A 27,684-nucleotide genomic window follows, 5' to 3' on the forward strand; every position below is an offset into this window, starting at 1 on the left:
AGTTGCTTTCACTGAAAGAACTGAGGTGTTCCTCCTCTTCAGGTTTTTTACAATACACATGAGAAAGTTATACATGGGGTCACAACTACAGACTTAATTCTTTTGTTAACAGCTCCATCAGAGCCTTTTAGCAATCCTCAGAATGAAGGCTTGCTACCAAGATATGCAGCTAGCTCTCTCTGCCCCTTCAGATAGGTGTGATATCTCCTGAGTACATCCTACCAGGGTGAGGCCACAGCAAAGAAAAGCTGCCAAGAAACGTATCTGGATGTCTTGTTTAGCAAATTTTTGCAAGCCATGGGGTTCACTATTAAAAATGTAATTCGTTTTAGTTCACTTTTAGTTTGATATTGCACCACCTATGTTTTTAATCCACTCTCAGCATTTACAAAGTGACAGGCTAAGATGCACATACTGTCATTTCTAGGTGTGCTTGATTTAAAAAAAAAAAATTTACAATTTAAGTATTAAACCAAACTTGCATTTGAAGCTTAGTCTGTCTTCTTTAGTCTGCCTACAAATCTTTTTCTTTTGTGTGGTCTAACAGCTAAGGTTATTGAAACACCTCATAAGTTACAATTGTTCCCTAATCTTTCCAAAGCCTGTATTTTATTGTCACAGCTCATATTAAAAGTCTTGAATTCCTCAAGATTGCCAGAATCAGAGCTCATTTTAAAAGTCTTTATCTTTGTTTTTCTGGTAGACCTGGTAAACTAGCTGAGAGGGAAATTATATGGTTACCCCCTTTCTGTTATGTCCAAAGCACCATTTTGCAGATTTAATTTTTGTCAATAGATCATGGGCATTTTTCTTGTTCAACTTCAAAGACATAATCATCCCCATGAAACTCCCTAGACTGATTAAAAATCATTATATGTAGTGCTTTGCACATACACTTTAATCCCACGAAAGCAAAACTGTAAAATGCATCAAGGAAATGTGGAGAGAAACCGCAGAGTACATTCTTTCAATAGCTAATAGAGTGGAATGTGAATAATTCTAAATAGTGTAGGGATGTACTTACATAAAGCATTCTCTACAGTGGAGTTTGTCATTTTCCAGCGAGAGCAAGGCCATACTCCATTCATATTTGTCATATGAACTTCAAATTGATAAGAAATTTGAAGTTTCCATTACTGTAGGATATTACTGGAAGTGAGGGTGCTTTTTCTATTAAAAATAACATCAAGAAAACCTTAGAAACTATTTTCCAGAGTACTAACAAGAAATCTTAAATTTGTGTCAAGCTTGCTTCATAAGTTACAGAAGAGCTTACTGTTGGGGTCAGTAAACTATTCTATTAGGTAGTGAAGCTGAAACGAATTAATATGATTAACAGAAACAGTAGGGTATGATAAAATACTCTGCAGACCTTAAATATAAGGTATTACTTAAAGATGATTTTATAAAGAATAAAGAAATTCGTCTGCATAGTGAAATTGACTGTTACATCTGTAAAAAATTAATCTGATATGCTCTAAATACATGGAATTGCCCTCTATGTAGAAGCTGTTCCAAAATAATTGTTCTGTTTTACAATAAATCTCCCCTTGCTATGCATTACTGTGCACCTGCTGAGCCAGCATTGGTCATTTTACTCCACGTGCACTTATCAAATGGCTCAGAGCAGTGCTACTGTCATGGCAAACCTCCTACCTTCATCTCACCTTAGTGAAGTGACAGTACATGTTCTGGTATAGTAAGGACATGTCATCTATTTGCTGATATGCTTTCACAGGAGAAGCTTTTGAGTTATGCCTGGAGGAAACAGATTTATATAAGTATTTAGTACTGAAAGGTAGAACTCTATAAAAAAGTTTAGATGCTTTATATTCCCTGACAATTACGTGATACTTCAGTAGAAAACACTCTGTTCTGTTCTTTTTTCCATCTTATGACAACTAAATTCATTTACAAGTATGACCCCAGGTTCCCAGTGTAGCTGTATGACCACTGGGGCATCCTCATATTGCACAAAAATTCAATGAGTCACAACCAGCTCTAAAAAACTTAATGTCAGACAAATCTGGCAGTGTTCTGAGCAGCTGAAAGGCCTTATGAATGGGCATGAATGAGCATATCTCAACTGTAAAGAAAGACTACCATCTTTAGCTTGTATACTACTGACATCCATCTTTTGGCTCTATAATGGAACAATAAAGGATATATGGATTTGATTTTGATACCTTGGAATTGTACTGCAGTAGACATAAAGTGATCAGAGGAGTTCATTAGGACTAGGTAACCTTCACTATTACCTGTAGGGTTTAGCACTCCAAGAAGCAGCAGTATTCTATTGTCTTTATATGTATGGTTGGTCATCCACAACCATCTTTTTATGTGTGAATTCACGACAGAAATCTGTTTTTTTTCCTCCTTATGTCTCTTATTCAAGAGTCTGAAGTCTTACACATTTCTGGAGCCTGAGAAAGATTGTTCACCTGCTGTCACAGAAACAGTTTGGTTTTGTGGGGGTTTGGCAGTGCGTGCAGGGGCTGCTACGTGGGTTGGATAGGCTTCTGTCATCAAACTATTGTTAATGAAAGGTGGCAAGTCCATGTAACAAGTATTAATTGTACAGGATGAAATCTCTTATTTAGTCTTTTTCAGGAATGTTGCTTAACATTTATTGCTTTTCATATCTGTGTGAATTTGTAGCCTTTTTTAGTGTCCTTTGGATATTCTTTTTGCCAAGCATAATGGCAATATTCCACATTTCTGAATAATTTAATTAGCGTACGTGAGTAGAGAAGTTCTGGAAAAGCTGACTTCAGCTACTGTGTCAAGTCTTGGATTTTGTATTTATCTATTTATCAAGCCATTTATAGATGGGCCAAACTGATAAGGACAGTAGAACAGAACAGCATTTTACTCTTATCAAGGACAGTAGAACACAACAGCACAACTTTGGAGAAATAGATTAAGGATGTAACTTAGGCAAACAGAAGTCATGCTAAACACAAGCAGGAAATCAGCTCAGCTCTGCAAGGCTGACAGAGTAGAAGTTATGCAAAACAACGATATTGCGCTTACTCAAAAGCAGGGGTCAAGGAACAGCCACATAGAAATGACACTGGACATTGAAGACAGACCCCAAAGAATCACATAAGGACTTCTGGTAAGGGGAGTGATTATGTCAAATAAAGTCAAGTAAGCAGGGATAGCAAAAGAATAAGTAATCAGTGTGTACGATAAAAACTCTGTTCACTCGATGCTCAGGGCACTCAAAAGGAGGAAGGGTGCCCCGAGTGACCAGCAAGCTGTAATAAAGGCCTGCTTTTTAATACTCAGAACTGTGGTAGAAAGTTTCTATCTGGCTGATTTCATTATCAAAACTCTGTCTGAAAGGTGTTCTTGTTTGTTTTGAAATCATAGTGTAGAACTTCACTCCTCTTCTTAAAAGCCCTCTCTAGAGGTTTCCATCATAAATGAATCCAAGAGCAGGTTTGGGGTTTTTTTGAAATCTAGCAGCATTTTGCTGCTGATGTTTTCCTTTAGCTTAAATATAGTGTTCGTCTCAAGACTTTTGTAAATCAGCCTAAAAATACAATGAGATGATAAATATAAAACAAGGAAAAGAGCTAAAGAGTACAGGTAACAAACAGAAGGAGCTAGAAGCCATAGTGTAGCAGGAAAGCTATGACATATTCACCACCACAGGAACATGGTGGGATGACCAGAGTGCTGCACTGGATGGCTACAAGCCCTTCAGAAGGGACAGGCAAGGAAGGAGGGGTGGTGAGGCGGCTCTGTACATTAGGAAGTGTTTTGACCGTACAGAGCTCAAGGATAGTGATGAGAAGGTTGAGTGCCTATGGGTGACAATGAGGGGGAAAGCCAAAAAGGCAGGTATCCTGGTGGGAGTCTGATATAGACCACCCAACCAGGATGAGGAGGTGGATGAAGTATTCTATGATCAGCTGGCTGATGTTTCATGATTGTCGTGAAATCATGGGAATGAATTTTAACCTGCCAGATGTCTGCTGGAAATTTTAACCTGCCAGATGTCTGCTGGAAATTCAACACAGTGGAGAGGAGGCAGTCTAGGAGATTCCTGGAGTGTGTGAAGGTAACTTCCCAACACAGCTGGGAAGTGAGCCTACCAGGGGAGCTGCCCTGCTGGATCTGCTGCTTACAGAGAAGGGCTGGTGGGAGACACTGTGGTCAGAGCCATCTTGAGCCCAGAGACCATGACACAAGAGTTTTCACTACTTGGGAGTGTCAGTCTCTGCCCTGGACTTCTGAAGTGCAGACTTTGTCCTGTTCATGTTTAAACATGATCTTTATGCAAATGCATACAGGTGGTGAAAATAATTTCCTTTAAGGCAAGAAAAAGGAATTTGCTGGCACTGTCTCTCACAGTCATTTCTATTACAGTGATTAATGGTGATACAGGGGTTTATCTGCATTTGTGCTCTTTCCTCAGCAGCAAACAGTCAAGTTAGGCAGTTTCACAGTAAAAGTAGCTGCTAGTAATTGCTCAGTAATTTGGTTTGGTTTATTTTTGTTTTTGTTTTCAGTGAAGGGAGCAATCTTACCCCTGCTCATCATTACCCTGACTTCAGATTTAAGACATATGCACCTCTTGCCTTCCGCTATTTCAGAGAACTTTTTGGTATCAAGCCTGATGACTATTTGGTAAGAGCCTGCAGTTTTCCTTTGAGTTACAAATTATTATAAAGCATGCTAGTTTCATTGTGGCAGAAAAGGATTCTTAAAGGGTGCCTGACTCAGTAAGAAATTTTGTGTGTGGAGGGGTATATAACTAGTGAATATTTTTAATGTTTACAGAAATTTTAATTCTTTGTCTTTGAGACGATTAGTGTAAAAAACCTGCTTTGTTAATTGACTAAAGCAACATCCATGCCATTCAGAAAATTCTTCTAGAGAAGTTATAATCAGTCATTTCAGGACTTTTGTCAATTCAGTTCTAATTAAGTAGTTCTGTGTTATTTGTGTTACTTAGGCACTTCATTACGGGTGATATCTGCAAATGTTCCTGTCTAGCTTTGAGACTAAAAACGGCAGACTAAAAATGAAGCATTTTCTGATATCTCCTTTGTTCTATTTCATAAATTGAAGACTTAGTCTTTCACAGTGTTCAGTGGTTTACATGAGAAAAAAAATTACAAATTTGCTGACATAGTAAAAGCAGGCTTTGCTTGCTGGAACCACTTTGTACAGTGCTAGGACAAGTATCCACTATTTTATTTCTCCTGTAGTTCTGCTTTTGGACAGGTAGTGTGAATGCAAATCTGGATTGTCTTCTAGATGTTTGCCCCATATCCAGTTTGTTTCCTGGAGGGTCACCCAAGAAATCAGAGTCCTGGTACAAATTAGCAACTTTACATGTCAGAGTTTTATTGTGCACTTTTTTGAATGAGTTTTAAAATTTTTTTGTTCCATTATTGATAATGGCTTCTTTAAAAGCAAAAGAATTTGAAAGGGCTTGGGCAAATAAAAAAGAAAAATTGATTAAATGGTGCTGAAACATTACTTAATATACTACTAAATATATTGTTTCTGTTGTGTTCAAGTATGCTATAATGGATTTTTTTTCCTATATGGACAATAAGCCTGAAAGCAAAATTTAGCTGTTTTTGCTTTTACTTAGGTTGAATGTGGGTGTCTTAATGTGGGTGTCTTATTTTAATTCTTTAGTGCTATGTATGGATTTTGTATTACTAGTCCTCATGACCATAGTTATATATAAAAAAAGATAATTAATTTGAATTATAAATGGTAGTAGCAAGGAAATAAAGTTGTTGGGGAATTTTATAAATCATAGAGTCATAGAATGGTTTAGATTGGAAGAGGCTTAAAGATAATTGAGTTCCAACTTTGCTGCCGTGGGCAGGGACACCTTCCACTAGACCAGGTGGCTCTAAGCCCCATCCAGCCTGGTATTGAACACTTCTGGGGATGGGGCATCCATAATTTCTCTAGGCCACATATTCCAGTGCCTCACCATTCTCAGAGTGAGGAATTTCTTCATTCCATTGACCGCAACTCTTAGAGTATGACCAATTCCTTATCCACTGAGTGATCCATTTATCGAATCTATGCCTCTCCAATTTAGAGACAAGGACATAATGTGTGACAGTAATGTCATTATGTAATGTGTTATTTATCTTATCTCTTTTTATGGACTTGGCAAAAGATGAAGTATGTGGGCTGTGTTGCCAGCTGCTAAAAAGACTGTGCTTCCTAGAGTAAAGCTGTTATCACCTGCAACTTCTTTTCCATCTAAGGAAGCCTTTGCAGTAGCAGAAGTCAAAGCTTATAGAAAGACTGCATGCTATGAGTAAGATTTGTGACAGCCAGTTTAAGTACAAAAAGGCTATGCCCTGAGGGAAATTCCCAGTAAAGACAACTTGTTGCAGATTCTTTTTTCTCTTGGCACAGCAAAACGCACGAGTGGTATGTGGGTAGTAGTAAATGATTGTCCAGCTGTGGCTGAAGAGCATCAGAAGTAAAATAAGAAGAGTAGAAATTACAGCAAGCATATGTGAGTTTACACTTTTTGAAAGTGTAAACTTTTTGAAGTGACAAAGCTCAAAGATTTAAAGCTTCACCTTTTCCAAGGAGGATGAGTGGTAGTGCACTGTAGGAGTCAGGCTGCATAACAAGCGTAAATACATTTGAACAGCAGGTAGAATTAAATTGTCACTGGAAACCTCATGGAGTACTGTCATTTTGCAGGGAAACTTCTTGCTAATAAATACTCAGTTGTCAGGCTCTTGGGGATTTTCTTACTTTTTGGTTTTGATTTGACTTTCAGAGGTGTCCAGTGAAAACTAGCTGGGCCCTTTATATAGCAGTATTTGGTGGGTAGACTTCTTTCAATACCAGTTTCACAGGATAGGATTGGCCTATTTGTCTATAATGAGAAACCTCTACTCCCAGTTTATTTTTCTACCATCTTGTACCTGTTTCCTTCAAAAATGGATATGAAAAGCAAACAGTTGCAATGAAATTATCTTCTCAAAGTTTTTGACTCGGGAATTTGCTGTGCTGACAGCATGGGGATCAACTACTTCCACCTCAACCACTGGCTTCACTCCAAAGGAAAGTTCACCAGTTGCAGTGGGACATGAAGAGGGATCGTATGCTCAGCTGCCACCTGCTCTTCCATGATTGTGCAGCATGTCCTGGGCAGAGTGACCTGCCAAACCTTAGCTAAATTTCTGTGAACCAGCTTGCTGTACAGCAGCAGTAGTGTTGCTACATGATTCTCTTGTGCCTATTTGAACTTGCAGTTCTTCCTATTAAACTTGTGTTTGGGTAATGCATGCATTGGCAGTGAAAAACAATTTTTGTCTCTTCCAGTACTCAATCTGCAGTGAACCTTTAATTGAATTATCCAACCCAGGTGCCAGTGGGTCCTTGTTTTTTGTAACTAGTGGTGACGAATTCATCATCAAAACAGTTCAACACAAAGAGGCTGAGTTTCTTCAGAAGCTCTTGCCAGGTTATTATATGGTAAGCAATTGAAGACTGTATTTTACCTCTATTTTTCCTGTTTCCTGTCACACTTCTGAAGATTCAGTTTCGTTTGTCTTGTAATATTTCACTGGGTTTATCTGTATTTTTTGTAATATTTTTTACATTTTTACCTGCCTTTCTACTTCATGCCCTACACACCTAACAGAAAGAATAGATATAAATCAAGAATATATTTAAGATAAGAATTGGTGCTCTTTTAGCATTCAAGATGAAGCTGAATGTCGTCACCTGATTCGATACCAAACTTTGCTTCTAATAAGCTAGTAACAAAATAAGGTTTCTAAATTTCTAATTCAGTTTTTTTCTCCATTTTGTGTTTGTCTACCCTCTGCATTTCACTCAGAGTGGACAAAGAAACTAGACCGGTCAGTTTCACTTTTGTTTCCAACTACTTCTAATTTCCATTTCTCATGTGTAAAAGCAATGATGTAAAAGATATTTTTATCCATGTAATTTGTTCAAAACTTAATTTTTAAATGGAGCTTCTTGAGAACTAATTCTAAGTCCATTGTATTGAGTTTTGTGTGTCATCAGAAGGGAAAACCATTGATTAAAAAGTAAGTAGAATTTAATTAATTTTCTTTTTTAAGGAGAACCACTCATATGTATGAACAGAGATTCTTCTGGGTGGTATGTGGGATTTTGTATTATTGGACCTGTGACTGACTTTCTTTTCTTGCTTTGTTTTCTGAAGTAAATACTTGAAAAATTACCCTCTCACTTATACTAAAAATGAGGAATGTTGTCTTTATTGCACTAAAGTAACATGGATTCACTGTGTGTGTAAAAAAAAAAAAGGTGTGTACTGACACATCAAAAAGGACAATGGTGGCAGGTACTTTTTTGTTGTTTCTAATTATGATAATCTGCTCAGCATAAGTTTGAGTTATTACGAATACATGTAAGGCCAGTTTGTATTGTTTCTGGGGAACTTTATTCTCACTACTATGCAATGCTTTCCAAAGTATAAAATTGCTGTGATTATTTCTGTGAAAGTACTTTCTTCTGATAGTTGTATGTTGTGACTTAGTAATCATGTAAGACCTGAAATAGTGTTTCCCCTTCTTTCTTTTTCGTGCCAAAGACTGAAAATAGTTTTATTCAGAAGGAGGATTTTCTCTCTCACTTCTGTTATCCTCTCCTACCTAATTTATTTTGCTTGTTGTGGAATTTGGATTATTTCACACTTTTCTGTTCTTATGGTCAGTTGTGGTTCTGATGGTCAGTTGTGGTTCTATTATGACCTCACATTCCTTTTGAAATAACTTAGTCGTTTGGCACTAACCCTGAGTCTGTAAAGCCTCATGGAGAGAGGGGTTCTGTTTTTCAGAATCCAAGTCAAGATAATGAGAACTGCATTTGACCCAAACTCCTTCCAGCAGGTAAAATTCAAAGGTTGTTCAGGTCAAAAAAAATAAATTAGGTCTTTGACATGCATTTAGGTTTGGCCTAGTCAGCTCTTTTCTCAAGAAAGGGAAACCTGGTATAAATATAATTACTGCTCTGGTCTTGGCCTTTATAAGTTCCTGGCAAAAAGGCAGTGCCCATGATAGGTTTCTGAAATAGAAACCCACAAAGATAATCAACTGGTTGAAGAAACTATACTGAATAAGAAAACATGCACAATTTTCTTCATGTTTGTTAATGTCCTTTGCTATTAAAAAAACCCCCTTTCTTAAGTATGGAAGATCATTGAAAATAGATTTAAAAATCTCTTTTTTGTTTTAGAATCTGAACCAGAATCCAAGGACTCTTCTTCCCAAATTTTATGGGCTGTACTGCGTTCAGTCAGGAGGCATTAATATTAGAATTGTTGTCATGAACAATGTTTTGCCAAGAGCCTTGAAAATGCATTTCACATATGACTTGAAAGGTTCCACGTACAAACGGAGAGCATCAAGAAAAGAGAGGGAGAAGTCCAATCCTACATTCAAAGACCTGGATTTCCTGCAAGATATGCATGAAGGGTTGTATTTTGACTCTGAAACACACAGTGCACTAATGAAAACACTACAGCGGGATTGTCGAGTGAGTACAAATTGACTTAAACTTCCGTGTTCACCTCTGCTCTAAATTTACTCAGTATACGTTGTTTAACCTCCATCTGTTTTCCATGCTATTTAATGAGGGATAACTATGGATATCAGAGCACTGATGAGGTATTTTAATTAAGCTACTGTGATCTGAGATCATAGTCATAGAGTAGAATGTCCGTATACTTCTTGAACACCAACAGACTGGGTACCATGAGCACTTCCCTCACTGGGGAGCTTGTTCCAGTGCTTGACCACCATTTCACTGAAGAATTTTTTCTTATATCCACTCTGAACTTCCCAAATGCAGCTTTAAGCCGTTCCCTTGCATCCCATCACCAGGCACCAACGATCAGCACCACCCTTTCTGCCCGCCTCAAACCTAACATTCTCCTCTGCTCTTCACAAGTCATGCCTTGTAGTCCTTTCACCATCTTCGTTGCTTTCCTTTGGACACATTCAAATATTTTATATCCTCCTTACACTGTAGAGCCAAAAACGGCATGCAGTCCAGAGAAAAGGTGAGGCTGCACTGATGCTGAGTGTAGTGTGACAATCACCTCTTTCAAAACCAGGTGGCTGTACTGTGCTCAGTGTACCCCAGCATACATCCTGTATTATAGAGGACTATCCCTCTATTTCTCTGTACATCCAGGATTATACTGATCCATCTGTGACAATACCTAGGAATGAAGTCTAGTAGATTTAATATGATGATGATGATTATTTCCATTAAATTGGAGATTTTAATTAATTTTTACTCTAGGCATAATTAGCACTGTGGAACCATTGCTATGTATGATAAACTGTATGTAGAGCTGCTGTGAACATGTCTCTTGGTAAGCTAGGAATGGGAAAGCAGGCCTAGTGGCAGCAGTCTTATTTCTAGACCAAGGTAATTTCTTCCTCAGCTGAAAAGTAGTGCTGTCCACATAATATTTTCAAGGCAAAAGAGGGATACCTATCATTGCTCTTTGAGAGGACCTTGGTGAATGGAATCGGTTCCTGTTATGGACAGAGAGAATTGCTGTAAAATAGATTTTTTTTTTTTTCCCTGTAGCATGGGTAAGAAAATATAAAGTAGGAAAAGGGAGACTCTAGATCTCCCAGAGCTTCCCAGGGTTCACGGGGTTGTGGAGAGAAAAAATTGGCTTTGTCTGAGGGAAATCTTAAGAATTTCATAATCAAAAAGCAAAATGGATAGTCTGAAATCACCACATAGAAGAGATACCCTGAATATCAGAGTTTGTTGTTCACTGCCACCTGTGGTACAAGATGGAAAGCATTGTTTTTGCACATGAATAGAATTTTTTGTTTAACTATCACAGAAGTCTGCAATGCCTTGTGATTGGTTTGTAAAGCTGTGTGACCTAATGTTCAGCTGCATATTCAGTATGAGACATTTATCTGACACCACACATTGTTCTCTCTGTAGCCTCTTGCAGTGAGTATTTCCTGAGCTCCTACCATGTGTGATGACACAGAATGCATCAGAATGTCGCATCTGGGGATCTGGATGCCTTTCTGTGTATCCCTACTTGTCCAAGGTTACTTACCCAGTCAAAGCCTGGGGAGTCCATTGTATTAGAAATAATAAAGGGAATCTAAAAGAGGGAACTGGACTGAAAAGTAAAAACAAGGATCAATCATTTAATTGTTACCTACAAAGGGACTCTTACTGGTTCTTTGAAAGTCTGGGAAAATTCCGACTACATGTTACTTGAGTGCTGATCTAATATAATTCTTTTCAGTGTATAATCTTAAATTAACAACTCTAAAGTTTGTCTAGAATTTTTAAGGGCCCAGCTAAATTTTAAAAGTACTAAAAGTAAAGAAGAAAATCATCCTATAGTAATCAGTGTATTTATGTAAATACACATATAAAAAGTAAAGTGTATGTGTGTATCTGTAGATATATGTATATACATACACTGAAGGTTATATGTATATAAAAAATTACCTGGCAATTTTTTTCTATTCAAACAAGTCTTACTCTGTGTTGTAAAACAGAAGGAGCAGACACTGTTACCTTTCATATAGCTGAATTTGCTCAGCTAACGAGGTCGGATCTGACTACCTACCTTTTACTTCTACCTTTAAAAAGACTAGAAATGTTCCATCAATTTTGTGAAAAGGACATCACTGTTGCCTCTGCATTTTTCTGCCCCTGTGGTATTTGGATGGGTGCTTAGCCTGAGTGATAAATGACCAGCTTTTTAGGACTTCAAAACTTGTCATCTCTTTTTACTGCTACTCCAAAGTGAGAAAGTTAGTGTAGGCACTTGAAATTAAGAATTCATTTAAGAAAGGAAATTTTTGATCTTTCCAGTATTTCAGGACTAAGAATTCTCTTCTGTGTTGCTTAAATTTGGATTGTATTTCCATTGTTCGTATTTGTAATCAGAATCAGGAAGCAATGGACTTTTCTCCTACTTCTTAAATACAAACATCCCTGGCTGCTAGCCCCTCTCCTCCTTAAGCTCCATCACTAAGTTCAGAGGCCTGGCAGAACTTCCTGGTGATGAAAGATAGTGGTGGTGTGGACCTGCTATGGTCTGTGACTGCTGTCACTGAATCTCCTGCCCTATTCAGCAATGGGCCCATGTTTTCCTTGGTCAGCCTTTTCCCACTAGCAGTAGAAGCTGTTCTCTGTGTCCTGATATTCCTTGCCAGTCTCAACTCTATCTGGCCTTTGGCTTCCTTGACCGTAGCTGCCATCCCTAGATGCTCATGCAATGTTTCTCTGTTCCTTCTTTCTAGCCTGTCAGTGCTCACCTGTCCTGTGTGCTGCCTTTTCATATTCAAGCTGTGCTGTGGCTTCCTTGCTTAGCTGAACTGGCCTCCTGATACATCTGCTCAGCTGACACAAACCATCTCAACAGCTGGCACAGAGCTCCTTCCACAGGGAATGCAGTGCTGCAGTGGTGGGCCACTGCTGGAGTATCAGTTCAGGCCTGTCACACCTCCCGGCAGTGCTGGTGAGGAGATGCATGACCCACCCAGTTAGAGAATGGAGCTGAGTTGATTGTGATGATCCCTCATGGGCTGGTGTCTCCAGATTATCTAAGGTGGGACAAGTATAGCATTGTTCAGTTCCTGTGTTCCCTGCTTGTTTTGGTCCCACTTGAGGTGACAGGGTCTGAAAACTCTGCTCACAGACCATTTTTCAGTATTTGCACCTTAATTGAACCAAGGAGAGTAACATTACAGCGTTCCTAAGGATGGAACACTCATGAGTTTATCATACATACAATGTACACAATTGAAAATTTGAACTAGCTTTCAAATTCCAGACTATCGCTGAGACTTACTCTGGCTATCCTATCCTTGCCTTGCTGCAGAAGCAGTAACAATTAAGCAAATTGTGGTCACACAATTTTTAAGAGCAAAAGAATAATGTTAAGATATTTTTACTATTGAGAGAGGAATGGCTTTTGAGAGTGTGCATTTTACCTTTATGGCAAAGAACACTGGACTTTTCTGAGGAAATTACATTTTAAAAGTGACTAACAAAGAAGCCTGTAAAGACAAGGAAATGTAAAGATAAAGAGGGTCATACCTCCTAAGTTTGAGGTTTGGGTATTATTTTCATCACTGCTGTTTTAGCCAGTTGCTACAGAAGTTTTATGGTATGAATGCACATCTGTTTTGTGCTGTAGCAACTGTGACAGAGACCTTGTATGACCAAATTTATTCACAGAATTTTTCAAATCCCTTAGTAGAGTGTGTAGTGTGTTTGAGTGTGTCGCGGTTTTTTGCCGTTTTTCTACCTCAAAGGATCTACACAGATAATTCTTTAACCCAAATAATTTCAGTGCCCCATTTTACAGCATAACCTTGCAAACAGTAGTGTTTATTTCATACAGCTCCTTATGTTTGAAGAGTAATTATTGATTTGTTGTAAAATCAGTCTTCTTTCTTTTGTGTTAATTTCTATGTTCCTTTTCCAAAATGCTTGTAGGAGAGGAAATGCTTCCTTGCATGGTTACCCTTTTAGTACTTGTATTTAATAAGCTTGTATTTTTTTTTCCTTTGAGTAGCATTTTTCTTGACCCTTTTATGAAGATGACTCGATGAAAACATTTTTTGCGTGCTGTTTTGCACGGAGAGCAAATGTAAATGCAGATTTCTCTGTCAGATAGTGCGTAGTTTGGGCTGGCTGCATATAAAATAAAAATGACATTTCATGGCAGAAATACTTGTTTTGCTCTGTTAGTCACTGGCTGAGATAGTGGAGCATAACGATGTCTAAGATGATTCACAGAATACTTTAACATCTGATTAGCTCTGACAAAAGAAAATCTTATTCACAGAGTTAATTTTTCATGTTCCAAAACAACATATTTTGTGATGTCATTTTACTGTGGGTTTTTATGTGGTATGAAACAAAATAATGCTTAAGGCTACAAGGGGTGAATGACGCTTGCCATCTGGAAGTTTTCAGAGCAGCTTAAGTCAGCCTTGCCAGCAGTACTTGGTGAGCAAGTGACAACACTGTGTTGACAGAATCTCTGTAGCTAGTGAATTAACACCTATATAAATACTACCAAGATGAACAATTTAATGTTAAGTTAATGAACTGAAGGTTTACTTGTCATCAAATACAACACTTGTTAGTACACAGCATGGTTAAGACCATTCTTGCTGAAACCTCCGAGTGCCATTTTGCTAGCAAGGTACATGACAGAGTGGTTACATGAGCAAAAATCGGGATTTTTTCTTCCCTTTAGCTACACAAGTAGTGTATTTCTAGGAGTTAATGTCAATTTTTAGTAATCTCACATGGATAAAGTCGTGTTTTGCAGGGCTTTCTCCTTTTGCTATGATTATAGCCGCGTAATATTGCAATTTATTTGAGTGGGGTTTTTTCATTAGATTAGGTTATCATTTTGGTGTCTTTGTAGCAAAAACCTGCTGCTGCATCTCAAAAGAAGTTCTAAAATCATCAAAGGTATCTGCAAACAAACCTCAGCACAGGAAAAGACTTGTGCCTTTTTATGTTCTCATAGAATGCTGCATGTCCAGAAATACCTTGCTGTTTTGCATTTTGTTACTTCTCCTTGTTGAATGAGATTATTTTGTACAACTCTGTGTGCAAAATGTTACTTACACATTTTTTAATTGTCACAATTCAGTATTTTAAATATTTATGAAAATACATGTGTGAGAACCCCTCAGATATATTCAGCTGTAAATCCCACTGATTTACTTTAATCAAGAAGTAAAACTGCTGGCTTAATGCAGGCTGAGGAGTTTGACACAAAGCAAGGTTGGTTTTTTTTTTGAGTGCTAATTTATGAGGTACTTCCTTGTTATTCTGGTTAATTATTTCTCACCAGAAGTTTCATTAGAAACAAACAAGGATTGAAACATGCTTAGGTATGGTGACAAAGATTCATTTGCGTAAGGAGTGGTTGGTTTGGTTATCGCATTTCTAAGGGGAAGTAATCGGAACTGTACATCAGACTTGTAGGCAGACAGGGCCAGATCACATCATGATATCCTGAAGGCACTTTGTGGACAGGACAATGCTGCCACTGAGTAGGGCTGTGAACAGAGAGTCTGGGGAACAAGGGCTAGAGTTCTTACGCTGTGTGCTGTTTATAAGAATCTGTTCTGCAGTTACTCCATTGGATGTGAAGGTGTTTGTCTGATAATGAACTGTAATAACAAAATAGCTACTTGGTTTTATGATATTCTTTAGTAATCCTACAAAAAAAATCACAAATTGTCAAGGAATAGTCTGTTGTATTTTACAAGCAGTATGGGTTTAAGTGGCAGTGATTAATTGATGTAGTCATAAGGATTAATTTTATCACATAAGAGGTCCCTGTGGAAGAAGAAGCAGCATATTACAGCACAGCCTCCCATGATACTACATCAAATCCTAGACACAGGTTATGTAATTAGTGCAGTAAAATCATGTGTCTAATGTGACCTAATTCAAAATGCAGCAAAGAATAGGTTGAAGGCAGAGCTGTCAGCAGTAGTTCATAACTGTAAAATAAATGTGGCAATGCTTTTCCCTAGCCTGACTAGCTGCTGTAATCTGGTTTTGCATGAACAGTGTTGCTTACTGTACTACTAAGGTGTTATTTTTTCAGCCTATCCAGAATTTACTTTTCAGTATTTGATGGCAAACAGTCAGTGATTACATATTTTTAATGAATACATTATGTTGTAATTTCTTTTTGAGAAAGTCTGGGTAAAGGGTAGCAATAAGTAAGCAGTAAAGAAAATTTTAGAGGTTTTTGGCACTGAGTGCTTTTGTTCCTGTTAGCCATGCTATTTTTGCAATTTATGATTGTAAACTACCAACGTTTCCACACAATGCACAATAAAATTTCCAAATCTGGTGGTATGGTAATTTAGAATATACTTTTTTGTTGTGTCTGAAACCCTTTGTGAGTTCTGTCATCAGAAGATGCTGTGGACTACTAAGGGCATGCATTACCAGCCTTTTTTTTTGTTCCATTTGAACTAAGGCACCACTGTGTAGGATCCCTTTGCATAAGAGCAAACCCACAGTGCCTTAAAGTCATTCTTTGAGTCTGAAAATCAGGCTGCACCTTTCTACGTTTAGATTACAGTGTGTTATGCTTAGTTTCATCACTGCTCTGATATTCTGAGCAATGAGTGTTTTTCCAACAACTAGGTAAGTGTTATAAAAACCTTATGATAAGAAATACAGATCCATACTAAGTTACTGATTTACTGCTACATAGTCTTTAAACCTTCTCAAGTGCTGGAATTGCACTTTTTTTTTTTTTTTCAATAAGAGAAGGGATGTTTCTGCTTAACTAAAAATATTTATGCTTGGATAATCTTCATCAAAATTACAGACCTAGAATCTGCTCTCTCTTCTCTGTAAAATCTCTCTTGTTCATGTACTATTGCCTTTTGATTCTGTGACAAAAATGACACCATTATCTTAGGGCGCTATATGCCAAAACATATAATGAGCCACTGCTGAGCTGCGTGAGGTAAAGGAGAGGTGAGTGGCATAGCATATCCCTCCTGAATGTTACTGGTGTTTCTGCCTCCACTTAGTAGAGCTGTTGTGTAAGACCTTAAACACTGTTGCTGTCTGTGAGCAGTTTGGTTATATTACTAGATGTGATCACAGCTTGCTTTAGTTCATGTTTGGGTACTGACTTGAGCTGTATTACCTTTCAATGACAGCATGCTGCACTTTGTAATGGTGTAGCTGACTAAAAACAAATGAAAGTGTGTGAGAGAAGACATGCTGTCAGAGACAGAAATGGTTGATAGAGCTAGAAGAGAAGGCTGGTTGATTAAGTCATGCTTCAGAAGTAAAACTTGTCTTTTGAGTTTAGATAGGGCCTATTTAGCCTAGTAGAGAGGTGCATGATTTTTGTACTCCAATCTCATTAGCTGCCAATACGAGGGTGGTAGCAAATACATTTTTTGACATTCGAAAGTTGTCCAAGAATATGGTTGCTGTTATAAACAGGAGGTGGAAGGGAGATAAGAGAGTAGTATAGGCAAAAATGCTCAGGGATGTCTGGAATGTAGCTTAGAGATGATTTTAAAAGTGTGTTGTTCGTAAGTCCATGATGGAACCATTAATTGATTATTTGCTATAAATGAAAAGGTGCTGCCTGGAATTATCTTCCTTGACTGTAAAATAACATCAGGTTACATTTTGGCTGTGCATCTTTCTTTCCAGTTTGTTACAAGAACATTCAGCTAATTAGATAACTAGCACTTTGGCTTGTGTGGGATAGTAAAATGTTTTTGTTTAACTGTAATTTCACACATTTTCCTGGTAAGAGAAGCTTTTGCCTCAAAACTTGTGCCTGTTTACACTGCGGTTTGCAAAATGCTGTTGTGAATTCTTTTGTTGTTTCAGTATAGCCATTTCTTCTGTGTCCATAGGTCCTAGAAAGTTTTAAGATCATGGATTACAGTCTGCTTCTGGGGATCCACATATTGAAAAGTACCATGAAGGAAAAAGAAGGAGAGTGTTCCCAGAGTGCATCAGATGCAAAACGCCATGGAGGGCAGAAAGTTCTTTATTCCACAGCCATGGAGTCAATACAGGGCCCTGGGAAGTCTGGAGACTCTGTCACCACAGAGACAACAAACACGTAAGTGCTGTAATCTGCTCTTAAGATTACTGTTAGAACTATTAACAGTCAAAACATTAATGAGTACGCTGCATTCCAGGAATTGAAAGATTGAGCCTTTCCCCCCCCGCCCCCAAAAGCTGCATCATCAAGATTTGCCACAGAGCATGAAATTGAAATGTTGATTAGTAGATCGATTGTCTTTAAATACATGATGGCATGATAGTTCAGAGTGACTTACGTATGCTCAAGAGCGTTCTTTTTTCTAAAATATGTTATTAGACAGCTATTACAAGAGTCCCAGCTGTAATCTAATTTTAACTGGAAGCAGCCTGGTGAGACCTAAGCAAAAATTATAAATTAACATTGAAATGGATATTCCTACAGCAGTTGTTTTCATCTTGAAGTTGTATAGTCAATATACATAGAATGATATCATCAAACACTGAAGTGCAGTCATATATGAGATTTCCTGAGACCAAGAACTGAAGCTTTTCTCTTATTTTTCTTCTAGCAAAAACTTGAATGGAAATTGGAATATATAGACAATCATTACTCTGTTGTTTCCTTCATAATATATTAAGGGCTATGAGAGCATTATCTTTACCATTCAGCATTGTATATAATCAGTCCTTCATTATAATGAGGATTTAATTTAAAATTAAGGATTTACTTTTCTCCTGGTTCTCAAGGGAGCTGTGTCGGTAAATACAAATAATGATATAGAAACCTGTGCTTAAACCTACAGCAAACAGGTGGGAGAGTTAGGATATTTAGCATTCATAGAGAATTTCCAGGTGTTGAGAACTCTAGAATATAAATTAGACAGTTTTATTTCACTCAGTTTTTACAACTGACTCACATTCACACAGAAGATGGCCAGTGCTGTTGTATGATGGCAGAGGTGTTGCATTGTCTGCCACCCTGGGCTCCCACATCACTTGAGCTTATATAGTGCTACTCAGATCCTGACAAGTGGAGTCCTTCCTTGGCTCCTTGCACTATCTCCTCTCTCATATTGACATAATGGCTAGTGGAGCAAAAAACAATGCTGAGGTTCTAAAAACAATGGACCCGTTTTTCTAGGTGTTCGAGTAGGAAGAGAGGGTCTTAGAAGGAAGGTCTTGTTCTTTAAGTTCATGGCTGAGTACAGACCCTGGACCAACTGGAAGCCCACGCGGTCAGAATTCTTAGCTTGATACTGTTGCTTTATCTGTCACTTACTGTCTGTAAAGAAACTTTGGAAAAGCACAGTAATACATAGTTTTTAGTGAAAAATATATGAAACAACCTTTTAAGACTTTGATTAATGTGCTGACTCTCTATGATTTTTTTACCTAGGATCAATAAAGTGAGAAAATTCTCCCTTATCTAAAGTCACTTACTTTCCTTAACAATGAACTGATGTATAATTTTTTTCCAATTTTCAGATCATCTGAACACTTCCAATTCTATCTAAAAAGTATCTCAAAATATTAATCCTTTTTTTGAATGATGGATATTTACCACTGAATCCCAAGTACTTCTGATTTTCTATTTAAAATCCATTGCATGTTAGGTGACTCACATTTGACTGACTTTGCACTGTAGCATCTGGCTTTAATATTGTCTATTCCTTTGGGTTTGCAAGTGGGTACAGTTCAGCTGGTAACTGGTGATCAGAGATGTCTTAAAGGAGATTCTAACTATGTTGTTTCTCTCAGAATGGGAGGTATTCCAGCAAAAAGCCATAAAGGAGAAAAACTGCTTTTATTTATGGGTATTATTGATATTCTCCAGTCTTACAGGTAAGTTGAACTTCAACTTTCAATGAATTTTCACTGAGTAAAATATTCTGAAATAACTTGTAAAAATGGAAATTTTATAAAGCAGTTCTGATTTTGATTTTTACATACTTAGGTTAATGAAGAGGCTGGAACATTCTTGGAAAGCTCTTGTTTATGATGGGGTAAGTAGATTTTATTATTTTTTTAAACTGCTGATTTTTAGCTAGTGGACCTTTGACTCATGTTGACCAGGAAGAAACTAGTTCTGGTATATTTGTAGTCTAACATCACCGTGTGGTTTGAGCTTCTGCTGAAATCTTCCCAATACATGCTCTGATTTTACTTGTTGAGCTTTCAGATAACAACTAATACTATCAGCTTGTTCTTATAACTTACACAAGACTAGCCACTTAGCAGGACATTGATGAGTCTGTAACTGAAAAATATCTGTAATTTGAAAAAATTCATTTCAAATGCTTGGAAGATTTTGCAGAATATAGCTGTATAATTCATAACTCATAATTTCATAAATGAAATACCTAAAAAGTTCTTGAAGAATTAACCTTTAAAAGAAAAAAAAATTGTAATGATTCACTAGTTTTGACTATGCCTGAAATGTATAATATAGTTGGCTGAGGTGTCCAGCTTCTTTCTTGACACCTTACTTGTGATTTACTTGTGGAAAATGTGACTGAGACCTTTTTCAATCCTGTAGGATACTGTTTCGGTTCACCGACCAAGTTTTTATGCGGACAGATTTTTAAAGTTTATGAATGCAAGAGTTTTCAAAAAAGTTCAAGGTAAGAAAGTAGTGACTTCTAATCTTTTAGATATTTTTATAACCATAATTTTATAATGCTCCTGTCTTGGCAAGCCTTTCTTCAACATCATGTAGCACTTTCGTAGCTCCAATCAAGAAACTACATTTCTGGCAATTCGGATTTTACTGTAATAGTAAAATTACAGAGAATTTTGTATTATGTATTTTTGTCACATCAGGGCTGTCTAAAGGTAAAAGAGGTTCCTATATATTAGCACATTAAGTTTCATGATCTAATGACATATCCAGTCCTGCATCTAGTAATTGTAGAAATACCTCCATTGATTTTAATTTATTTATTTTGCAGAAGTAAAGATTGTTTATATACCATTTCCAGCATTAGGTATTCTTCTCTTTGATACAGATTTCTTCTGTGCTTTATCAAGAAAAAAACCCATAATTCAAATATCTAGTTTTCCTCTCCATTTCTCCTTCCTTATCTTTTAATTAACTCTCAACGGTAAGGTACATATCACTATTAGCTACTTAGTGGGTGAAGTGGGCTAATGTTGGCTTCAGGTGACCACCTAGACACTCTATCACTCCCCCTCTTCAACTAGATGCGGGAAAAGTTATAACAAAAGGCACGTGGGTCCAAATAAGGACAGGGAGAGATCACTCACCAATTACTGTCCCAGGCAAAACTGATTCAACTCAGGGAAATTAATTTAGCATTTTACTAATAAAGGAAAAAGTTTAGAGACTCCTTCATACAGGCTTCTTCCATCAAAAGTTCAGATCAAGGTTTATTTTTACTACGTTTTCTACCACTGGAAGTTATACTGGCCTTTGTTGCTCTGCATGTTGCCTAAAGATGAGTTATGATTTTCAAAAGACCAGTTGAGCGGGTGAACTCTGAGCCTGCAAACTCTGAGCCTGCTCATGAAAACCACTGTTAGAGGCCTGGCAAACCAGAACAACAAACATGATTGTCTGAGGGCATATGAAAGAAGACGGAAAACTGATAATGCAACAAGAAGGCAGAAGTGTAGGTGATAAGTATTTTGTGACATTCTAAATAAAAAAAAGAATAGGATAGACAGATGAAAGGAGAAGGCTGAGAGTAACTATATTTTAAAAATTAAGATATTTTAAGTAGAATGAAGGAATCTTTAGAAGAAAAAGAAAATTTGAATTAACCCCAAGTAGTGATTCCCTGTATGCATGATATGTTATGACAGCTTTTCAGGAAAGTAAGACTTTTTGTGAGTCTTATAAATATTACTGAATTGATGGATAATTTATCTGTAAGTTGATCACGCTACTGAAAGGAAATTCAATCTGAAGCATTGCTAGTGCAGAGAAAGATGGTGATGGGGGACAAAAGAGATCCAGACAAGCTTGAGAAGTGGGCCCATGGGAACCTTACCAGGTTCAACAAAGCCAAGTGCAAAGTGTTACATCTGGGTTGGGGTAACCCCAGGTACCAACACAGGCTGGGGGATGAACAGATCCAGGGCAGCCCTGCTGAGAAGGACTTGGGGGTGGTGGTGGAGGAGAGGCTGCACATGACCCAGCAATGAGCACTTGCAGCTCAGAAAGCCAAACGTGTCCTGGGCTGCATTCAAAGCAGGGTGGGCAGCAGGGCCAGGGAGGGGATTCTGCCCTCTGCTCTGCTCTGGTGAGACCCCACCTGCAGTGCTGCATCCAGCTCTGGGGTCCCAGTACAGGGGGACATGGGCTTGTCAGAGAGAGTCCAGAGGAGGGCCGCCAACATGATTAGAAAAATGGAGGACCTCTCCTGTGAAGTCAAACTGAGCAAGTTGGGGATGTTCAGCCCAGAGAAGAGAAGTCTCTGGGAAAATCTTGTAGCAGCCTTCCAGTACCTAAAGGCTGGAGATACCCTTTTTAAAAGGGCATATAGTGATAGGACAAGAGGGATTGGCTTTAAGCTGAAGAAGAGTAGATTTAGGTTAGGTGTCAGGAAGAAGCACTTTACAAGTGAGGGTGATTAGGCACTGGAACAGGCTGCCCAGAGAAATTGTAGATGCCCCATCCTGGAAGTGTTCAAGGCCAGTTTCAATGGGGATCTGAGCAAGCTGGCCTAGTGGAAGGTGTCTCTGGGGTCAGTGGGGTTTGGAACTAGATGATTTTTAAGATCCCTTCCAACACAAGCCATTCTCTGAAAACTGCTGAGATCTGCTCAATGTGTGTGCAGTAACGAATGCTGTAGGGAAGACCTAATAAATATACTGGCAATGCAAAGATGAGTGCTTGGGGTTTGATGAGGTCCCGGCTGTTCTTTGGGCAAAAACTGTTCTGATTATGTGAGCAATGAGGTTTTTTTTTCCAACAGTTACCACAAGTGGCATAACACATTACAGTAAGACATACAGATTAGGTATTTTAAATAGTGTGCATACATACTAACTTGCTGCTTTACTACCAGATTATTTTTTTAAACCCATGGAAGTGATGCTGAAACTGCACAGGGCTTTTTGTTTCTTTCTAGTAAGAGAAGGGGTGTTTTTGCTTACCCTCTAGGAGAGAGTGTTTTCTGAGTTTTGAGGGTTTTTTATGAAGCAGAGTTCTTGACAAGTAAATATTAACTGATGGGCTAGAACTATCTAGTTTGTAGAGAAGCTTGTAATTTAAAATGGATCTGAGTTAGCAGTTTCATAATCCTGCTCATGAAAGTGTATTTGCCTTGGAGTTTGAGTGTCAAAATGTGGAATGGACACTCGGCTCCAATACTACAGGAGGACTGTTGAGCATATGGCATTGTCTTAAACTGATAGAAGGTGTTTTGCAATACTTTTGGACCAGTGTTAGGCTGTTCTCCTAACATTTTCATTAGTTATCTGGAGTGAGAAATAAGTCTATGTGGTCAGAGGGGGAACAAAATACAAACGCACGCTTGAACTAAATGAGATTTAAGTAAAACAAGAATGACTACGAATACTAGAATAAATTAATGATTTAAAGTGTTAAAAGTTAAATCCTTTGGACAAAACTGATTAATAAGAAAATAGAAGAGTCTGATGTAATGTGGCAAAATGTGAAGCAAAATTCAGCGGAAAGGAGAAAGGAGCCTCCTGAGACTCAGTTCTCTTTAAATCTTAGAATAATTTTGCCAAAGAACTGGTGGGAGTTCTGCTGTCTGAGACAATACTCAAAGGAACTCCTCTGCATTGATAAAGAATAAAGAGTGTCTGCTCCTTACTACTTGATACTTCTGTTTGACAAAATAAATGCTATATATGTTACCTCAACATCTGAGTCTTTTTTTCCCAATTCTTTCTAATTCTTACTGCTAGATTTGTTCCAGGACAAGACACAACCTGTTCTGTATTTGAGGCGTACAATGTACAATTAAGGGATATCATGTCTGATTTTCTCTCTGCTCTTAATTCATCTGTCTCATTTTTCCAGGCTATTAACCTGTCCAAGTATCCTGCTCTTACTGATTTCTTCTGTATACATGACTGTTAATATACTTCTATACAGATTAATGGTTCAAATGCATTATCATTCTTTCATAAAATAAAAAATTGTGAGTGTTCCTGCCTTCAGGAACATTATTTCTAGGCTTTGAGTCATACATTTCAGTTTAAACACTTAAGCCCTGTTCTGAATCTGTTTTTTCCCCTAGTGCACAGAACAACCATGTGTAATTAACAACCATGTGTAATTGTAAACAAAAACTTAGTAAGTGGATTTAGCCTTGGGCAGAGGCTAGCTCAGCAAATATCTACTATGTTATTTTTTTTAAAATACCCTGGAACTATGCATCTAATTCTTTTCTTCAGTCTTTAGCCAAGACTTGATGTTTTTAATTTGAAATTTGTAGTAAACCAGTGCATGGAGATCAGCAGCTGAGAAACACTAAATGAATTAGCTGGGATCCTTCTGGAGAAGGACTACAGATGGAGGTCATGGTTCAGTAGTAGTGGCAATGATCAGTTTGGGTTTGACTCAAAATGCTTTTTAAGTAGGCAGGTCCTGTTAAGAATTATAAAAGAGGTGCTCATATCTGAGTGTGCACACCATCAAGATTTTGGAAGTGTTCATGGTACCCAAAGGAAGTGTTTGACACATGAGTCTGAAGTGGAAATTCTGCAGTATCATTACATAGTAGTATTTAACAGCTCAAAAAAATGGTTGTAACCTCTCAGAATACTCCAAACGTCTTTTCAGTTTTCCTGTTTTCTGGGGGTTTTTTTGTGTATCATTCTGTCTCTGATTACATGGGCTAGTACTCCACATGAGTTTTTTAACTTAGTGGTGCCAGTGACTCGACTTATTGTCCTATAATAAGCAGTAAGAAACTGAAAAAGACAAAAGTACTTCCCTTGTAGATGAAATAACAATACCTTTCACTCTAGTTTTAATATAATGTTTGTTAAGTAGGTTTCTGGATGTGCTCTTCATTTGTATTTAAAACCTAGATTTTCTATATGACTTACCTTTTCCATATGCTGTTAAAGATGTGCAGGGAGATAAGATGACATCATTCAACACCTATGTTCATTTGGTAATACAGCTTTAAAGCCTTCGCCTTCAAAGAAACGGTGCAATTCCATCACAGCCCTAAAGGCAGCATCACAAGAAATAGTGTGCGCAGTTAGCCAGGAATGGAAGGATGAAAAGCATGGCATTCTTGCTGAAGGACAAAGTTATGCCAGCCTTGATGATGAAGGTACTGTCTTTCAAATCAACAACCTAAACAATGTTTTTAAAGGGATTTTATACAAGCCATAGAAGTCCTATAACTAGAAAGCCCCCAATATGGCTGATCTCTCAAAATCAGAGTCAGGTTATTCTTATGGAGGGAGTAGTTAGTAATATTTGGCAAAATGGACCTTCAGGAACAAGAGGACATCAGACTCAAAGTTTGTAATGTGATGTTAAACTTTCAGATTTCAGGACATCCTAGAAAAATGTATTCAGCCTAGGTAGTGAATTAAGGCTGTATAGCCAGTGCTATCCTTTTCACTGACCTTTAAACAAGCATGTCACATGAAGTGTTTTGAAGCTCAGTTCATTGTTCCCAAAGTCTTTTTGAAAAGTTACCAATTTTGCCCCTTTCAGAACTTGGCCACAGCCATGACAAAAGCAGAACCAATTGCCTAATCCAGTCTGACAAATGAGCCCTGGTAGCATGAGAATAGTTCCAGAACTGAGAAGAATTCATAACTCATACCTCTGTTTAATATTTGACTTTGGAGTTACTCTGTATTCTGCTGAACGTACTGGTTAGCAGCTGAAATCCACTCTGTAATAGAAAAGAGTGTGGGTATGGACATAAGAATGCTATCATCTCATCAATTCAAATGTTAAGGAACTTCAATAAGCTGATGAGGGCACTATGGGACTCCATATACTTACATGAAGATTCCTGGGCTCAACTTGAAATGAAATTTGTTAATGTAGTTCTTTATTTCTGTATATGCAGTACTAGGTTCACACCACCGGCCGGATCTAGTGCCAAGCACTCAATCTCTGTTTGAAGCAACTTCCTTGGCAACCACACTTTCTTCTTCTTCCTTGAATGTAGATGAGCACTGTCAACGTGATCAACCTACGCTCTATTCTAGCAGGTAAAGGCCGTACACATGTTAGAGAATTCTCCACTGTTCTGCTAAAAGTCTAACATTGTGGTCAACAGAAGGAGGCTCTGCAAAAGAAGCAGCAGAAGGGGCAAGTGTCTCTGTAACTCGGTCTTTAACCTTCCCAGTGAAGGAGGGGTGCCAAAAGCCTGTAGGATTTATCATGTATTTGTTTGTAATTATACATATTGTAATTGGGAATCATGAAATAGAAAGCATAAACATGGAAAAAATGTTATATGAATTTTTCTTCATGTTCCAATACTAAATTGGATATCTACATTTTGCTAGGCCTTAGTCTGTACCATAAACCAAACTACATTAAGGTCAGGGTAGGAAGTGCTTCTTGTAACTTGGCTGTAGCCTAAAAGAGCTGCAGCAAATGGTGATGTGCTAAGAAAAGGAAAAGTTGTTCTTTATTCTGAATGTTCAGTGCTGAATGGTCTGCTTTAAATTCTTCCATAACAACCATTTTTTGGACTGAATTTCTATGAAACATCAGCCATGGATGTGATTAGAGCCTGTCTGATTTTAATCCAGGAAGGATAAAAACCAGAAAGTCTTAAGAAAAGTTGTGCCAATGCTAGTGAGCTAGGTTGAATGTGATTTGAGTTGTTTGAATATAATTCAGCCTTGTTTGTCCAATATGATGCTTAAGCCAGTAAGTCTTACTGGGAGATAGTATCTGCACGTGCCTGTATGCTCCCTTGTGCATCTGAAGTGTGCTGCGTTGTGTCACTTTGCCTGCTTGCAGATCTCTTTACTGTGTATTGAGCCATTTCTTTGCCTTTTTTCATCAAGAAAGGTAACCACTGAAGCATCTTGAATATTGTTCGGAATTGTGAACTACTAATGCATAAATTTGACAAATGTACTCATGTGCCAAGATGTAGTTCTTTCCTGTAAACTGCATGTTGCCCAAAAAGATCAAGTTATTTTAAAAGCAATCTTGAGGCAGCAGGATTTTACCTTCTGTTAAATATTTGCCAACTGCGTTTACATAAAAGATAAAATGACTTGCAGCATTACTTGATGAAAGTGATATTTACAGCTTCCATTAAGTTGAAATAAATCTCACCGATGTGGCATCTCCCATATGTCTGATGGTTCCCTATAAAAATGTGGAATGAGGTATGTTTTGGGGTGTAATAAACATGAAGTTTTAATTGCAGAACGCAAATAGTTCTACACAAGCTTCAGGAAATAAAACTGCTGACAAATAAGCATCAGTAGAAATAGAGCTCATTCACTTCAACTTGTGTCAAAAGTTATCTGTAGGACTTCAATATTCATGATCTTTTACCAAGTTTTCCTTTGATAGAAATAAAGTTACAGAGTACCAGAGGGTTTTATTTGCTTTAAGCACCAAATAAAACTACAGAACTGCTTTGTATCAGCATCAGTTGGGAAAACAAAATGGTGTAGTTGTCTGAACAAAGAGTTCAGATTTAAAGCATTTCAAATATTCTTTGCTCTCTAAAAAATTAATTGTAAAGAAAAACCTATGAGTAAGTCCATTATATTTTCCTGTAAAGATACTCCAAAATAATTCTAAAATAAAGTTTTTAGCGGGTCTACACTTTGTATATCTAAACTCATTTGCTTTCCAGTTGTGATTCAGTCAATGAAGTAACCTCTAATACAAGACATGTTGCCAGCTATGTGATTAGCATGCTTATCTTACAATATCAGATTGTTAATATCTGCAGTCCAGGTATGGACTTCATCAGTACAAGAGGGCACATTCTCTAACACAGCAGACCTTGTACCAGCATTCACAGATGTGTGGTTCTCTCCATACCTTCTGCCAGAATATCTTACACGGTAGCCAAGAGATCTGCCATGGGGGTTTACCAACTAACACCTTTGCTGGTCTAGGTGTGCCCTCTTCAGCTGGGGCGTGGTGGCAGTTTTTAATTC

At 37.8% G+C, this 27,684-nt stretch overlaps 1 protein-coding gene across 8 annotated transcripts in view; it reads left to right on the forward strand.

The window, feature by feature from the left end:
• The window catches only part of PIP5K1B (phosphatidylinositol-4-phosphate 5-kinase type 1 beta), a 93,973-nt gene that overhangs the window by 52,805 nt on the left and 13,484 nt on the right, over nt 1-27,684 (forward strand). For all 8 annotated transcript variants that reach the window (XM_032095643.1, XM_032095650.1, XM_032095646.1 and 5 more), the window contains 9 exons: nt 4,521-4,638; nt 7,330-7,482; nt 9,235-9,534; nt 17,439-17,650; nt 19,333-19,416; nt 19,529-19,577; nt 20,111-20,195; nt 24,699-24,854; nt 25,611-25,755. In XM_032095643.1, coding sequence (XP_031951534.1) covers nt 4,521-4,638; nt 7,330-7,482; nt 9,235-9,534; nt 17,439-17,650; nt 19,333-19,416; nt 19,529-19,577; nt 20,111-20,195; nt 24,699-24,854; nt 25,611-25,755 — 1,302 coding nt within the window. The remainder of the gene's footprint in view (nt 1-4,520; nt 4,639-7,329; nt 7,483-9,234; nt 9,535-17,438; nt 17,651-19,332; nt 19,417-19,528; nt 19,578-20,110; nt 20,196-24,698; nt 24,855-25,610; nt 25,756-27,684) is intronic.

Source organism: Corvus moneduloides, chromosome Z, assembly GCF_009650955.1.
Source record: "Corvus moneduloides isolate bCorMon1 chromosome Z, bCorMon1.pri, whole genome shotgun sequence".
In the NCBI taxonomy this organism is placed as follows: Eukaryota; Metazoa; Chordata; class Aves; order Passeriformes; family Corvidae; genus Corvus; species Corvus moneduloides.